This window comes from Aythya marila, assembly GCF_965140915.1.
Source record: "Aythya marila genome assembly, chromosome: 1".
Taxonomy (NCBI): domain Eukaryota; kingdom Metazoa; phylum Chordata; class Aves; order Anseriformes; family Anatidae; genus Aythya; species Aythya marila.
Genome location: NC_139042.1, coordinates 159,514,951 through 159,532,520, shown reverse-complemented (window position 1 = coordinate 159,532,520; position 17,570 = coordinate 159,514,951). Strand labels below are relative to the sequence as shown.

Below are 17,570 nucleotides of genomic sequence, written 5' to 3'. Positions count from 1 at the left end.
GCATTTGTCCACTTCTGTTATTCATGTATATACAACTGATGAGAACTCTGTATAGGACGCAAAACTACCTAGCTTTCCCATAGCAAATGTTTGTGGATTTTCTTTTGTGTGTGTTTTTTGTTGTTGTTTGTATGTTTGTTTTTTCTTGGTTTTGGTTCCTCTGCTTTTCCAGTACTGAAAGCTTCCATTTCCATGCAGGCTAGAGTAAAAGCAATGACTTGGATTTTTTAGGTGGAATCTTACTCCTCAAACTGTCCTGAGATAGAGTCATGTCACATCTCTCCTGGCTAAGGCCTGTTTGATGTTTAACACAATAGTAAGGGAAGAGTTGTTGACAAGAAATCCTAATAAAAATCCGCTATCACCAAGAAGGCTTTGTCTAACATAATTTATTTATTCTGCAAAAGAATTCTTGTACTAGGTGTTGCATCTTACTTGTTGTTGGTGTAACTTGACTAACTGTTGTTCCCCCACCACTGCAACAAGGCCAGCAAAATGATGCAGAATTATGGTCCCTAGTTAAACATGTTCACTGCAGAATTCCTCAGCTTATGTGAGGAAATGAGTAGAGTTTCTGTAGGATTTATACTATCCTCCATCCTGCTGAGACTTCTGAACATGAAGAATTCCTGACATCTTGTTGTCCTGGGGTTTCATGTGTCCTAGATTTCAGAAATGCAATTTTAAATTTCTAGTTCTTAATTTTCACTGAAGAACTTCAGAGAAGCTCTGCCCTGTATTATTTTAAACTCCTTAGGGCTTTCCATCCTGCCTTCCCCTGAACACTCCAACAGATATGCAGAGCTCCAGGAATTGTACAAGTGTACAGGATAGAACTAAATGAATCTACCATTGTTTTCAATTTAAAATTATGTATGCCAAGAGCTTCATCATACATGAAAAAAGGAGTATCACAGTTGGAGTTAGGAATATGATGTGGTTATGTGGCCATGTAAGTTGCTGCATAATTGTAATTTGGTTTTAACTGTGAGATCCCACAACTATGCTGCAGAATTCAAATTTCTTTTCAAAATACAGTCTTTGTAGTCTCTTGTGGTTTTGGATATCGTAGTTAGTTTTCATGTGAAGATAAAATGACATAGTGACAGAGGCATAATGAAAATCAACTTGAAACACTCACAGCAACATGAGTTGTTCCTGTTTCCTCAAATTAGGTATGTTTTTCTGACATAACTAGCCATTTTAAAATTTAGCTTTAACATGCAGCTTTTAACAGGAAAAAAGACAAACGAAGAAGGTTTTTCAGTCCTGATGGGAGTAATGGCAAATGGAGGAGAAGGCTGCATGATAACCCTGGCTGCTCCCAGAAGAACAGTCTAAGAAGTCTTAGATGTTATAGAAGGTTTATAAAGCACAGTGCAGTAATTATAAATTGGGTACCTATGTAGTATCATCAGTATGAGCTGTTGCATGAAAGAATATGGTATGCAGGGGCAGTCTGTTTCTTCTCAGAAAAGTTACCGTCTTCTCTGCTTAATTCAACATAGGACAACAATAGTCTAAGGCACAGGTAGCAAGACATATTCAAAATAAAAGCTTTTCTGTCGATGCAAAGTGTCAGTAGGTTACACTTTAAAAAACAAAACAAAACTGAGTTCATAGCGGTGAAAACTCTACTTTAAAACAAACAAACAAAACTACATCTTTGAAAAGTATTAGCCATAAGAAAACAAGAAGTGGAAATTCATTGGTCAGAATTAGTGCAGTTTTGTCCATAAAAGTTTGGCTGTGTTACACCTCAGCTTTGCTCTTTAAGTCAACTTCAAGGCTGAAAGAGTAAAATGGTTCTTGTGTCATCCTTGGCCATTTTGCTGGGATGGGTGAGACAATGTATATTAATATTGGTTTCCAAAGTGACACTTCTTTAAAATAAGGTAGATTTATAGTCTGGGTGAAGAGAATAACAAAGGTCTTCCTAACTCTAAATGGGCATCTTAAACACTACAGGAAAGGGAGAACATGAAGGATAGTATACATCTGCAGTTGTCACCCAGACGTTTTCATTATTGTTCTTTCATTTTGTTGGGTGTTACACCCTTATTTCAGAGTTGTGCCTGAAGCTCTGGTGAAACTCTGGTGTCTGGTTATCTACCTCAGAACGATCATTCTGAGATACTCCTTCCATGTATAGATTCACTATAGGGAATCCTGTATAATGAACACATTATGAAAACAACTGCACTGTTGTAGAGCTAAGCATTTCTATGAATCTCTGCAGACTGGGATTTGTTTCAGTATCTGATAAATGTTCCTACAGATTGTTATGTTGAATGTCTAAGTTATTAAACAAGATTAGTAGATTAAGTTATGGAAAGAATTGATAAAGACAGGACTGTTTTTTTTTTTCTTCTTTCTTTTTTTTTTAAACTAAGCATATGCATTAAACCCAGCAATGTTTGACAAATTTGAGGAAGCTTATCTGCTAACAGCTTTTGTCACTGCTTGTTTCCATCTTTCATCCATCCATTTTATTTTTTTTTCTGCTTTCTAATGGAGACGCTTACATTTGAGGTAACTTTTTTGAAAACTTCTTATTGTTACATTAGTTTTCTGTCTTACCGAGATAATTTTAGGAGGTTGTTAAACAGGTGAGTTCCTATTTGCTTATTGTTCTATCGCTTAATTTTTCATTAATCATATGTACACATCAACCAGACAATATCTGGAATGAATACTCATCCATGATGTATTCCCATTTTTAGAATGAAATATAGGACAGCTCTTTGATTTGTAATTGAGAGAAGTGTATCTTAATGCATATAAATCATGGTTCTAGTTTGAACAGTTGCAGTGGCAACCTTAGCAAGGTTCTGCATATTTTCTGCATCTTCTCTCAGTAGTGAAAGCTGTTTTCTAAGAACATCCTGGAATATTTGTCTGCCTAAGATATTTGTCTGAGATATTTGATATTCGAGATATTTGTCTCAGGTATTTGTCTAAGATAATTTGTCTGCCCAGGATATATTTTAACTAATAGCTATTTAATATAACAGCCTTGTAAACTACAGGATTACAGAAACTCAGTATTAATAATGATATGTAGCCACACAATAAATGTGTTCGTATCTTCTCTTTGGTCATCCTTTTTGCATAGGAAGGTCATGATATGTTTATTGTCTACTACTTCTGATCTTCTACTTTAGTTCATTCTTGAATTCAGCATTTATATCTTTCTGCTTAATCTGTGGTTGTGAGAACAATAGGAAAAAAATGAAGGTCATTGAAATGACGTATTTAAAGTGAGTGGATTCATACAGAACATTTCATTTTCTGTATTACAAATATTCAAGGAAACTTCATTGGTGTGTTTGTCAAAAAGAAGCTGAGCATTAATAGCAAGTACATCAACTGCTAGCTTCTGGTAATGTACTAAAAATGTGTTCTAATTAGGTAACTCAGTATTCATTAACCTTCTGTAAAAACAATTACCTATTCTGTCCAGCATAAGAATCAGATTTTACTTTTTAAAATTATATATGGAGAGATCCCACTTTTGAAAGAATCCTTTTTTTTCTTTTCTTTTTCTTTTACTATTTTTTACAAATTCTCTGGTATCTGCAGAAGGTCACAGGGTGACTGAAATACATGATATTATTTGCCATTAAAATGAGCACAACATGCTTTAGGGCAGCTTTTGTTACCCATCTAAAGTCTTTTTTGTTTGTTTTTCTTACTGTATACAAATACTATGTGGTCATTGGTATATTCTGTTTTGTACCAATCCTGTTTGATAGGTTAGTATTTGTTATCCTGATTATGCTGACCTGCAAGGTCAATGTATCCAAAAGTCATACACCAAGTTTGCATCAGATGCCAGACTCAAAGCTTCTAGTACCTTTTCCAGTGCTTTATCCTTACAAGGCAGACAAAGGTTTTGGTAGTATAACCCCAATGATTTTTGGAGGGGAGGGGCTTCACCTCGAGCTAGAACTGTGATAGTGATTAATGGATAATCTGTTGTGATTTTCAATGCTTGTGGGCCCAACGTGGTGTTTTCTGTTGGGCTGGGAAAAATTTTTGTCTTCTGAAATAGCATGTGAATTAATCTTTACTGGGAAATTATGCTCATTGGTACTTCTATAGCTGATGGTGCTCTGAGATGAGTTGAGTTTTCAGGAGTTTTTTATTTATTTATTTCCCTTCCTTTAGCTGTTTATGTGTATACAAGATGCCTTTTATTTTGCTACCAAACATATTGCTTCGGTTTGGGTTATTCACAACTTTGCTTTAAATGTGGATTTTGTTTGTTTGTTCAGGCTACCATTAATCAGTTAAGAGCTGAACTTGCCAAAGGACCTCAGGAGGTAGCAGTGTATGTTCAGGAGCTGCAAAAACTTCAAAGTTCAGTCAAGGAGCTAGAACAGAAAAACCAGGTGAGAATACTGTTATTTCCTATACTTGTCAGTTCACATTAAAATGGAAACATACCACACATTGCCTTGGGAAGTGTTGAAGACTGTAACAAAACACTTCTTGGTGTTGCAGAAGTTGAGAATTCCTTTACCATTTCACTTAGCATATGAAGGATATTGTAATGTACAAGCAAACAGTGTTTCTTAAATGATCATCAGTACATTTCAACTTAGCTCCTCTGGCTTGTGTTTGCAGGTTTCTAACTGCTGTAGTTTATACAGCATTGCCATCTCACACATTAGAAGAATAAAGCTGTAACGATCAAAATATTGTGATGTTTCTGTAAAAATCAACATTCAGAAGGCATTTTGAGATCTCGTTGTTAGTCTTACACTTTCTTTGCCTTTATATCAGTGTTGTACTAGTGTTGTATTTTCTGACCTTTTATTAGAGTCATGAATGGTGGAAAATTGAAATAAGCTCCTGAAGCTTCTTAGCTGATAAGTACTTCTTGAGAGCTTTTATCAAAGCCCGGTGAGCTTGCTGCATTTTGCATTTGCATTAAGAAAGCATGTAGTGTTAGGTAATAAATAGAGATAAGGAAAGAAAGGAGACAAGGAAAAAGATGTATATTGGTTATTGTTGTGCGTGTATATATAATACCGTATATATACTGTGAACGTTACATTTGTATTTAACAGCAACATTGTCAATCTTGGGGGAAAAAACGGAAAGGACAGGGACCAAGCAGTATATATTTAAAGTAATTTAATATTTAAAAACCATTTTAAAAGATATAATAGAGTACAATTTGGTAAATTAAACTTGGCTTTGGTAGTATGACTCTTGTTTTAGCTCATAAAATAAAGTGCAGAACTGAGATGGTGAGAATTATCGTGCTGTTCCTTCCACAGACCAGCAACACTGAATAAAGCTTGTGGCAAAATTATTTCTATAAAGCACAAGGCACTTGCCTGAATGTATTGCTGTTGCATTTACAGCATGAAGTGAAACAGATTGATGAATAAGATGACTATACTTTAAGAGAGTGTCCTCTGCCATGTCAGGTTAACACCAAACACCACATGAGGAACAGAGAGAGCAGAAGTGAACTTTTCTTGAAAGAAGAAAAGAAAACTTTTTCTTGAAAGAAGCTACTTTTCTTGTTTCAGTGACTTAAAGCAGTTTACAGCTTATGTAGCTTATGGTATGCTAGCCAAGGAACCTTGGCCTTGGAGGACTTGGTCCTAGAGTAGGAAAAGGTAAGACTAGCTTCCCAAACAACAGAAATTGCCCTACCTTCAGTGTGTGCTCCTTGAAGAAGCTGTCAGGAAGGCAGGATGTGCTATTAGCTGCATCCATACATGATGTTTTGCTGTGTACATCCTTGTATAATTTCATTCTAATGCACGAAGATATTTCTGTGCATTGATGCAGAGTTTTCCAAGATCATGTACAACCTCAAGTAAGCAAGCCATTTCTTGTATTTCTGGAAGCTATACTGAGAAGAGCAGATGACAAGCACATAAGATCAGTTTTCTGAGAACAGTAGGAATTGACTTCCCTTCATTTATAAAACTCTGTAATTATGGGGCTTGGCCTGCTTTGCACTGCCAGGCAATGCTTTGGAGGCTAGTAATGGCCTGTAGCCCAGAGGAGACCTAATGTGAAAAAAAAGCATCTCTGCTGAAGTATAAAACTTGCTTTAATTTCCAACCCATTGCATGTGGGTTTTCTGTTTTCTTTTAGGAAATTTTTGATGCATTATCTACATGGAAAAATGCTTAGTTTCCAACTTACTACTGACATAACTGTTCTGAAATTCAGCCGGTTACCACAGTGTTCATTCTTTAATGCCTAACCATTGTGACTGCACAGTTTGTATTACATTCTTCTTGCATGTTTCCATGGAGCAATATAAAAGAAGGGATCAGAGTTGTGTTTCAGCTTATATCTTGTGAGCTTCGAAGGCTCAGGTCTTTGTTGCGGGCTGGAACACACTGACAATCCCTTTTTCTTTTCTGTGGAAATGAAACCCAAGCCATGGGGAAGAGAATGTGATACATGCCTTTTTTTAAAATCTGGGATGCAGCTGGGACATGCATCCAAACAGGAAATGCTACTGGGTTCCCTGGTAAAACCTGAATGATGATACATACATTAGCAGCTCTGTGGCCTCAAGTTTACTTGTGGGCTCCAGACACAAACAGAGGTAGAAGGCTGTCAGGCAAACACAGCTCTTGTCTTGAGAAAGCAGCAGTAACTGTTTGTGGCTTTGTCAGGCTATTTGTGACTGCAGAAGGTGTTCAGCTTTCAGGGGCAGAGGCTCTGAGTTGCAGCCTGTTAACTCGACCTTGCAGTTTTAAACATGAATATTCACTGTTCTATTGCTCAACAGAGCAGGGAGGGGAAGAGAAGCGCCAAATACAGGGCAGCATCTTGAACCATGTGTAGCTGCTGCTCTTGGCTGTCCTTTGAATAACTTGTAATGAGATGGTGAAGAAGCTTTGCTTCTCTTTTGTTTTAAGTAATGCCCATGAATGCTTCCCAAAGTCTCATACTGCTTCAAGACAATGTTGGTTATTCCTCTTTCTCTTTTTTTTTTTTTTTTTTTTACCTCCCAACTTTACTTGAAAATTTGTGTGCTCTGCACTGACTCATGATGAAATAACTCACAGCAGTTCTACATTTGACATGCGTATCTAATTATGAAGTACTAGTAATACTAATATCTTTTTTTCTAACTTGTCGAGTTCTGATGAAAAAGCTACTGTGGTGTGTTAGCATTTTGGGAACATGATTCAGCCTAAACGTTAATGATCCTGGCTGGCCGTTTCTTGGTAATGAAAAGGGAATTGCAACTTTATTTTAGATTCAGTGTGAAAGCAGTAGGAGCCTTGTCACTGACTTCAGGAGGGTAAAGGTGACAAATGACCTCATTATGTTCTTGAAGTTTTTTATTCCTTCTTGTTTTGTACATTTATATATGCCTGTACAAAAACTTCTGCATACCTGTAACAGCAACAATTTGTTTTGTTTTTCAAGAAACACTTCAAAATACACTACTTCAGGTCTTGGATGAACTATGCTTTAGAAAGTATATATTTTTAAATTGACACTTAAGGTATTAAATATATTTGTTCTCACCTGGATTGCTAAACTGCCAGAGTTGCCATTTTAAAGATTTATTGTTGTTTTCTAACATCTCTTTTAAAAAAGATACTCCCATTTATCATTAGTGTAAAATACAAGTGTGTGGTTTCTAATGGTCAGTATAGCTGTCATTCGTTAAAATCTGTAAAGAACAGATTCAACTTATTTGGATAATGCCTTTTTATTTCTGGCAAAACAGATTTCATCCCTGGATACTATGTGGAAGTGTGCTTTTAAGATGTTCAGCGTAGCCAGAATTACAGCTCTGTCTGTCTTCTCTTGGAACAGTGTTGCTCCAGAGTTGCAGAACTGTCTGAAGTTTTCATGCATAAGATTGACCTCAGCGTTGGCATTTTTTCAAGCTGACATGTTAGAAATACTCTTTCTTTTTCTGTGCTTTAATTGAAAGGGTCACTAGAGAATGTAGTAGTCATTGAAACTGCAGGAAGAACACAAGGATTTGAAAGGTGTGCATAATAATGCTCCACTGAGATACTGCAGTATCTTACTAATATCTAAATGGAACTTGCTAATACATTTCAAGAAGACAGAATGAATTACCCAAGCTGGATGGTGACCAGGGCCTCCTTGCAATTGCATTTCTGTGCTTCAGAAAATTCCAGTGGAAGTTTGAAATCGTTCTCATGGCTTCTTTGTCATGCTTGCAGATCTCTGAAATTGAAGTTAATGGTTAACCTAAGCTTGGGAGAAAACATAAACTTTCTTGAATTATATATTTCCCCTTAAGATACTTAATTTCTATCTGAATATAGTTTTGATTAGGTCATGAAAATTGGCTAAAAAAAATGTAATAGCTGAAATTTATCTATAAATATATATATATAATATATATAAATATATATATATATTTGGCATGTGTCAATGTGTGCTTTCTCCAAGCAAATGCAGTTGTAATAGTCTGTGACTTGAACTTTCTGGGAAAGCAAATTATTTTTCAGGATACATGAATGGAGCATGTATGGTGTTCTCAGTAAGAGGAGGTGGATTCATGTGAAAATTTGAAAACCAATACAACCAGGTGAAACTCTGGGCATTGTGGGCTCTGGAATTAACTTCTGTAATATGAAATAGAGATCAGAATTTCCTTTAATAAGACTTTTGAGTGAGTTCTTTGCTGTTCTGCATCGGCACTTGAGAAGGCATTTGTATAATGTATTGAATGGGTGTAAGCAGAATTGCAATTGAACTGCTGTGTAACTTTGTTTGTAGAGTCTGAGTGAGAAGCTGCTGAAGAAAGAGCAGGAATACAGCCAGCTAGAAGAAAAACATGATGAGATATCTGTGAGCAAAAAGAACGTGCAGGCAAGCTTTCACCAGAAGGACCTGGACTGCCAACAGCTTCAGGCGAAGCTGTCTGCATCTGAAGCCTCGATACAGAGATTACAGACAGAGCTAGGTGAGAAGGGAGAAGCAAGCCAGAAGCTTAAAGAAGAATTATCTGAAGTAGAGACAAAGTACCAGCATCTCAAGGCAGAATGCAAACAGCTCCAGCAGCAGAGGGAGGAAAAAGAACAGTATGGCCTGCAGCTCCAGAGCGAGCTCAGTCAGGTAAGGTCGTTAAACCTCCCAGACCATCATCCTATTAGGACCATTCCTTAAACCATACCATTAGGTTTTATTAGCTGTGCTTTTCCTTGTTGAAGGGGAGTAGAAAAGTAGGTAACTGGTATTTCAATAAGTCACTTTTTCTTAGAGACTTAAGAAGAAAACAGGCAAAAAGAAGAGCCTGTGATATGAGTGCTGAAAGCCTTTGCTGTTTGTATGTCATACGAATCCTTTTCATAGGCCCAAATGCTCATCAAGGGCAAATGAACACAGCTGTAGCCCCCGTGGCACAGTCAAACTCAATGAGATCTACAATTCCAGCTATGTTTCTACATTTTTACTTCTGGGAATACTAATATAACATCTAGATATCTGTAGTATAATTCACCTTTTTCAGAAGGGGAAACTACATTTCTGTTCTAGTTCTGTTCTAATTACCTGTCTTTACACAAATAGCTTTCAGTTTTGAAGATGTAGCTTATTTCTTGTGTTCTGAGAATTTACAGGACTCTCTTGCGTATTAATAAATAAGATTTTATTTATTTAGTGAAACAGGTTTCTTGTTCATTCTCCTTCTCTTATTGTGTTAAATGAACTCTTCCTTCATCCTCCATCTTTTTTCCTCTGCTTTTTTCTGTTGGTGAAAAAGGCATAAAATTCCCTGAAATAAGGGGTGTATTGTCAAATGAGAATGCAGCCCAGAATATTGAGTTTCCATGGAAAATATGGTAATGGGCAATTCCTAAGAAGTCAGCAAGATTATTTATTTTGGTTCAGTAATGTAGCTGAACCTATAAAGAGTTGAGGCTATGAAAAAAAATCAAGTAGAGTATCAGAAATAGTAAGATTACTACTTGAAGTCAAACTACTCCATAGGAAGTGTGAAAAATTAAAGTCCTCTTGTTACATTAGAACTGAACAATTGTTTTGTTTTAAAATTTGAATAGTGAATGTAGTAGAGAATACTTAGTGTGAAGAGCAGGGATAATAAGGTCTTAATGTTGCTTCCCTTGAACCTATCCACTAACACATGTTGTCTGTGGCTAAGAGAACACCCAGTACAGTCATGCCTCCACTATCTCCATATTATTCTGCTGTGTACAATGAGTTATGGAAGCAAGACTTTCATACAACATTGAGCATGCTGACTTTTGAGGCTGCCTTCAAGTTGTTTTATCTAGTGTCTTGGGGAGTAATACATTAAACTGAAGAAAATTTGCACATCAGGAGTCCAGTTCTAAGATAGAATTATTTATTTATTTATTTATTAGGATGGAGCACTTCATTTTAAACTTTTGCTATAACTTTATTACTTTAAAGTGAGTGTTTCTTAGTTTTCAATCCTTTGTCAAAGTTGCAAGCTCTGCATGTGTAGTTTATTTTGGAAGAAAATAAACTATACAGAACTTCATTTATGTATCCCCAAAATGTCTTTCCTTATCCCGTCAGTCTTTTTTCGGTGGGAGAAGGGAGAGAGAGCTGTATTCTGCTTAGTCATCTGCTTAGGAATCTTCATTGGTAAAACTGCCTCAGTCTGTCTAGGCAACACATATGCAAGCTTCAGAAGCAAATACAAGAATTAGTGCTGAAATGCGGCTTCAGATTATTAGGGCATTTGGAGAGGGATTTTTGAGGTGAGCAGATGAAGAAAGATTGTGAATGATGCATGGCTGAATGAATTCCTCTGGAAGGAAATGCAGGCCTCGCACATTCTCTGGGGATACCACTGGGAAGGAAGTCAGTCTAAGAATGAAAACCCAAATATGCTGCTGGATCTCAGGGTGTGTTTTAGAATTGTGCTGTAAAAGAACAGTTGAGGAAAGAAAAAAGTCATTCACACATTCAGTTTATATGGTGTAGAATGAGGATTGAAACCAAGCAACATTTTTTTTCCTCTGTCCCTCCAAACAAGTAACTATTATCATGGAGAAAATAAATTTCTCTTATTTGTTCACATGTTACTTCAGTGGAATTACCGTTCTACAGATGTAGTCTAATAGCTTATGTTGTCACAGTGAAATGTTTTTTATGAAGACAGATACAGAGGTATTTAGTCAAACCATGTTTTCAAAGAAGCTGCCATCTTCTCAAAAATCCCTTAGATAAATGCAGGTCCTGGTACCAATGTACTTCTGCAAAGTGCTAACCCGCCTAACTGCTGTTCTAGGCAGCAGCTGAGATTCTCTAAATATTAACAATTTTTATCCCACAGTCTTCATTGAGCAATTGTCATTGCTCACAGGCTTCCCGTCTTAAGTAATAGTAAGAAAGTTGATACATATTCAAGAAAAGCAGACTTGTATTTTGATTCTTTGAGTAACAGGAAGAGGTGCGATGCATTTATTTTATTTTATTTTTTTTCTGAAAAGATGGAATAGTTTTTCAGTTTTATGTGCCCCTTTCTGAGTGCTGATTTTAGAATTTGGGTGACCTGATGGAAATGATCTTCACAATGGAAGGAAGCTCTGATGGTTGCGTTGGTTCCAGCACCGGGATGGGAAGAGGCTCTCACAGGGAAATAGGAACTCCTTTGATCTAGAAGAGTTGTTAGCTGCTAATAAATACAATTACTGTTGTTGAGGCAAATTTTAATATTTTCAAGATTGTATCTTTTAAAGCCTAAATATTCCTTTCTTTATAGTTAAATCTCATTTTTGTATTCTGTAATACAAGGTAATTCTGGGTTTCGTGGTTCTGTTTACTTAATGTCATTAAAAAGACTTCAGAGCCTCATGATTTTTTTTTTTGTTGTTACAAACATGTACTTGCCTTTTGCAGATTTTTTTTTTTTTATGATATATGATATTCTGGTTTAGTTTAAGTATTTTGCTTAAACGTTTCACAGGGGAAAAATGACAAGACTTTATGGGTACTCTTATATTTCATAAATGACCTGCTAGAGAAGTTATTTGTGGTTAATGGCTGTTATCTTTTTTTGAGGTCATAACTTATATATATGGCCAGTAACAATTTAAAACACACAGTATCATCTGTAAGCATCTGTAACTTAACATTCATCTGTTAACTTATTGACTGATTGCAAGTTATTTCTTAGTGTACCTACAGTAAAAGTGACTTTAGTAGAATGTTGTTTGCTGATTTCCTTTTCTCCTTGCCAAATATTTTCTCTCTCAGTATCAGCATAACTGTGAACTCTGTAGCCATCTCATTGCGCCTTTTCTTTGATAGATTTTTTCCTTTGATAGATTTTTTTTTTTCCTTTGATAGATTTTTTTCCTTTGCTCTTGTTCATATTTTTAGTGAGGAAGTATTGATAATTCAGCAATTCCTGCAGAAAAAGACAAATTCATTTGTCAATTTTTTTTTGGTCAAAATTTGTCAAAAAAACATCTGTCATTTGACAAATGTTCTTGATTACTGGTATGTTCTCTTTCCATGCCCTGTCCTCTCTCTTTTTCTACTTCTTGTAACTGTGCAGTCACAGTTAGGAATCAGCATCTCAGCTGCATGCCAAACAGCTTTTCATTTGCAGTGTTGGTGGTTGTGGACATATAAACAAATTTGTTTCTCCATCTCTATCCCCTGTAACTTTTGCACTGTTTGATAACTTCAGCCAATTTTGACAGTTGGCGCAAAGGTCTTCAGCATTAGGTTCTTCAGTGTTAAATTTTTGTGGAAACAAACAGCTGAGTGGAGGAAGGAGATTTATGTTTGTGTCTCACCCCCTCCATGCCTCGGGGGAGATTTAATGTTACCGAGAGCACTGTTCCTTTTTTTCTGTCCCAGTAGGCAGCCAGCTGGTGTGCATATATGGCCAGCCAGTCAACAAGTGGTAGCTTGCAGCAAGCAACAAGGTCACACTGCCTTTTGCCTAGGTATTAGTAAGAATTTGAGGTAGGGCTTAGGAAAAAGGTTTAGGAATATGAGAGGGAGGGCCAGGAGGTACAAGATGAATGGTACAAAGGTCTTGGACATAAATTAATAGGAAACCAAGCTTCATTAATCCTGACAGCTTGTAGAAACTTGCTGTGATGGAGGGTCTGATTCACTTCTTGTTTTTGCATTAAGTTGAAAGTTCATTTGTGTATCCATAAATTTGTTAGTGTGGAAGTAGGTAGAAGGTTACCCAAAGGGAACAAAAATTGATTTTATGAAGCAAGCTTTTTATAATAGTAAATTGTATAAGGCCATTCTTGCACTTTAAAGATGGCGCAGTACTGCTTTTGGTGACCCCTAAAATTACAAGGGAGTTTATTTTCAGCTGGAAGAGCACTTCCCCTTATTACTCTCTGTTGCTGGGAGGAGCTGGAATATAAGCCACCCAAGTTACTGTGTACCCTACAGTGAAGGTTCATGCATGTCTTCTCAGCAGAGCATGAATGCCACTGATGTGCCTAACAACTCTTACTAGTCTAGCAATGCAGAAAACAGTATTGCTGGAGCCAGTGCAGCAGGTAAAGGCACAGTGTTTCTGCCACTGGATCTACATGGCTGAGATGTAAGATGTGATCGCTTAAGCATTACTATTTTCCTTGATAGTATTAGAAGGATTACTCTTTTTTTTTTTTTTTTTTTTTTTTTTTTTAAATCTCTGTAGCTATGTAGAAGGTCTTTTGTAGATAAATGAAGATTTTTCTGGGTCCCCCTTACCTGCTGCTTTGAATATTTGTTTATGCTTGTACAGTTGATGCTGTTCTATAATGTGACTTATGTTTCTGATGACTATGATGTATGTGCATGAATTCAGGAGTTATTTTAATCTGGGTAATGAAAATTTATGTCAAACATAGCCAACAGTCCTGTATTTTAGACTCTGTGTGAAAAAATGGATTTCTATTTGCAGTTGCACAGTAAACTTCTAGAAACAGAGCGCCAGCTAGGGGAGGCACATGGGCGGCTTAAGGAACAGAGGCAGCTCTCCAGTGAAAAGTTAATGGACAAAGAACAGCAGGTGGCTGATCTGCAATTAAAGCTTTCTCGTGCTGAAGAGCAGGTAGGACATTTTCTGCAGGCTCTGATTTATACAGTTTCTGACAATAGCCTTTATATACTCATGTTATTTTGTTGTGATTTATAAAATTTGTCCTTATGAGGATTTCATTCGACTAATATTGCTGAAATCCTACAGTGAAATTGTGAAAATCTGCCTAAATATCATTTGTATTACAGATTTTGTAAGGCTAAATGCTCGTCTCATGCATGTATGTTCATGGTGCTTTAGAGATGAATGAAAGATTTTCCTTTTGCAATTTATGAGCTTTGTTTAAGTGTTCTATGAAAGACATAGGTACACCTAAGCCCATATGGAGTAATGTTTGGTGTATAGATGCTGTGGGATGAAACCCAAAACCAAATGATAACCATTGTTAGTTAATAAACTGTGTGGGGTGGATGGGTAGAACTTGCTTGTTTTATTTTTTTTTTTTTTCATTTATTTTAACGAACATCTTGTATATGTTGCTGATTTTCTGCTACCTCTATGGGGATTGGCCAAATATGTGAGTGGTATGTTGTCAAAGCTTTAAAGCTTTTCTGTAGCTAATTTGTAAAGCCTTGAACAGTATAAAAGTGGAAATGCTACTAAACTGAAATTTCTACTAAAACTGCTAATAATAATAATGCTGTTTGTTTTATGGATACCTATATTGTTAGTCCTGTTATATCTTAACTGTTGGAAAAAAACATGCTAAATTCTCTATTTATCTTTTATATTTTTGAGAACTAAATTACATATGTCTGATAGTGTCATAGTTCTCGCTTATGATATTGGATCTTACCTATTAATAATAAAGAATGCTTCAGTTAGGTTTTGATTCTATAACTTAGCATCACATAGTTCTGTTTTTATACCAATTTTTAAATATTCATGTTTAGAGTAGACCCTTCTGACACTAGAGTAAACATTGAGTGCTATGAAAATACTGAATGATGCTTGATCATTCATTAGCCTCCTTTTTTCCCAGCTGAAGGAAAAAGCGGCAAATTCCACGGAATTGCAACATCAGTTAGATAAGGCAAAACAACAGCACCAGGAACACCAGACACTTCAACAAAACACAACATCAAAGCTACGAGAAGCCCAGGTAACATAGTAATATATCCTCACATGAAAGTGTATTTCAGAATTTCATTATTTTCAATTCATTTTCTTTGTAAAATCAGCTTGCATGACTTTATAGTAGTTTCAATAATTTAATATGTAAACTTTGAACAGAATATACAGAGGATGTTAAATAAATGTATCCAACATTTTATACGTTAGGAATAACTTCTAAGGTTGCTATAATTAAGGAAGCTACTATGTGATTTTCTAGAATGATTTGGAGCAAGTACTACGGCAAATTGGAGATAAGGACCAAAAAATTCAAAATCTTGAGGCCTTGCTTCAAAAGAGCAAGGAAAATATCTCTCTACTTGAAAAGGAAAGAGAGGACTTGTATGCAAAAATTCAGGCTGGTGAAGGAGAAACTGCAGTTCTTAACCAGCTACAAGAGAAAAATCATGCATTGCAGATACAGGTAAAAACTCGAGATCTCTTTCTTTTTTCTCTCATTATTGCATCTTATTTTCTTTATTTCTGTTTCATTAAGCATGGCATTGGTCTTTTCTATACTTTGTTTGCTGTTTCTTTGATACTGTGAAGTTTTTGCTTCTTACATTTCACAGTATTTGTGCTTTGGTGACCTCCTTGCTATCAGCAAAGAGGAAGAACTTCCTAGATGTTTCCTATGTAGACATGCTGGCAATATACGCTTAAAAAATGGTTACATACGTGTTTGTTTCTCTTATCTTAAAAATAGGTGTAATTCCAGCTTTCAATACCAAAATTCAGTCTGTTGTTTTTTCAGTGTGTTGTTTTTGTTGCTGTAAGGCCAAATTGACCAGTCACTTTGCTTCATTTTTCAGCTCGTACGCTATTCAAACTGATGCCACGAGCTTCGTTGTAATAATTAAAGTTGGGACTTCAAAGCCATGATAAGATGCCCCAGAATTCAACAGGTTTATGACTTTTTTGGTCATCCTGTTCCAGTCTTCTATTTAGCTCCTTTTTTCACTGCAGGTAACTCAGCTGACAGAGAAGCTGAAGAATCAATCAGAAAGTCATAAACAAGCCCAAGAGAATTTGCATGAGCAAGTGCAGGAGCAGAAGGCACATTTAAGAGCTGCTCAAGACCGTGTACTCTCCCTGGAAGCAAATATCACTGAGCTGAGCAGCCAGCTAAATGAAAGTAAAGAGAAAGTATCACAACTTGATGTACAGGTAATGGAACTCTGTTCTGCCTGGTGATGATAAATCCTGTCTGTGATTTCTGTATTCTCTCCAGAGAATGTACAAAGCAATTGGGGAAGAATTGCATGTTTCTACTAACAGATAAATGAAGTAGAATAAGGCAGATAAACTTGAGGATGTAAGTGGATTCAGAATAGGAATAGATGGCAAGGTTGGTGTGATTTCTTTTTTTTTCCTTCTTTAATGGGTAGGTGTTTTGTGGTGGTGATGGTCGGAGTTTATAATCAAGTTGTGCAAACTTGTCCTTGAGCATCTTTTTTGTATTCATAATGGTTAATCATCCACGAAACAGCTTTTAGCTGTCCTGGATTCTGTGCATCAGAGTCAGTCTGTTAAATCAGTAAGATCTTGCTGTTGCCTAGAAATTTCCTAAGCTGGTGGCTTTTATCAAAAACAAACAAACAAAAAATTGCAGGCTGCCTTTTTGTCAATTTAATTGAACTAAACAAGGGAAATCCCAAGTATGGATTCAACGTGGTCTCTCCTAATTGCTGCTTAAGCTAAAAGCAGCTAATTATATTCAGATATCATAAAGAATACACAACACTTTTTCAGACGTTTAGCAATTATGTTCCTAGATTAATACACTTGGTGCACATAGTACTGCTGTTGTTGGATTAATACACTGTGATGTCTTTTTAATTAGTGTTACTCAGGACCTTCTTCTGATGTAGCTCTGATACTTTTGCTGTGCTGTATATCTCATGCTACAGTATCTGACCCTGAGTATTGCTTGCAAGCACCAGCAGCATTCATACCTGCCCTATAAATTTTTAGCTAGTTAGCTATTTTGGGAAGAGTAGGAAGTTGCTCCCTGACATGCAGATAGGCACAGAGAAAAATATACATGTGGAAGCATGTTTTACTTGTTTCTTCATCTTCTAACAATTTTATGTGCATGTAGTCTGAGGTTACTAAGGCATGCAAGAGTGTGAATGCAGTAAGTCTCTCCCATTGTTCCTTGCTTGTGAATAAAAACACTTTCCTAGAGGAGAATGAGTGGGACTGTTTTTTTTTTTGTTTTTTTTTTTTTTAAATTAAATTTGTGTTTTTATATCAAAGAAAGAACTGTGGCTTAACATCTTGGTTATTTGCTAAAACTTGAAAAAAAATCTTTTTAAATTAACACATGAAAACTGCTAATTTTACTATTAAACTTAATTATCACAGAATCATCTAGGTTGGAAGAGATCTCCAAGATCACCTAGTCCAACCTCTGACCTAA

At 36.2% G+C, this 17,570-nt stretch overlaps 1 protein-coding gene across 3 annotated transcripts in view; it reads left to right on the top strand.

The window, feature by feature from the left end:
• Positions 1–17,570, top strand: part of EEA1 (early endosome antigen 1) — a 76,410-nt gene that overhangs the window by 31,130 nt on the left and 27,710 nt on the right. For all 3 annotated transcript variants that reach the window (XM_082784853.1, XM_082784852.1, XM_082784854.1), the window contains 6 exons: positions 4,278–4,394; positions 8,758–9,096; positions 13,898–14,047; positions 15,018–15,137; positions 15,369–15,572; positions 16,115–16,315. In XM_082784853.1, coding sequence (XP_082640979.1) covers positions 4,278–4,394; positions 8,758–9,096; positions 13,898–14,047; positions 15,018–15,137; positions 15,369–15,572; positions 16,115–16,315 — 1,131 coding nt within the window. The remainder of the gene's footprint in view (positions 1–4,277; positions 4,395–8,757; positions 9,097–13,897; positions 14,048–15,017; positions 15,138–15,368; positions 15,573–16,114; positions 16,316–17,570) is intronic.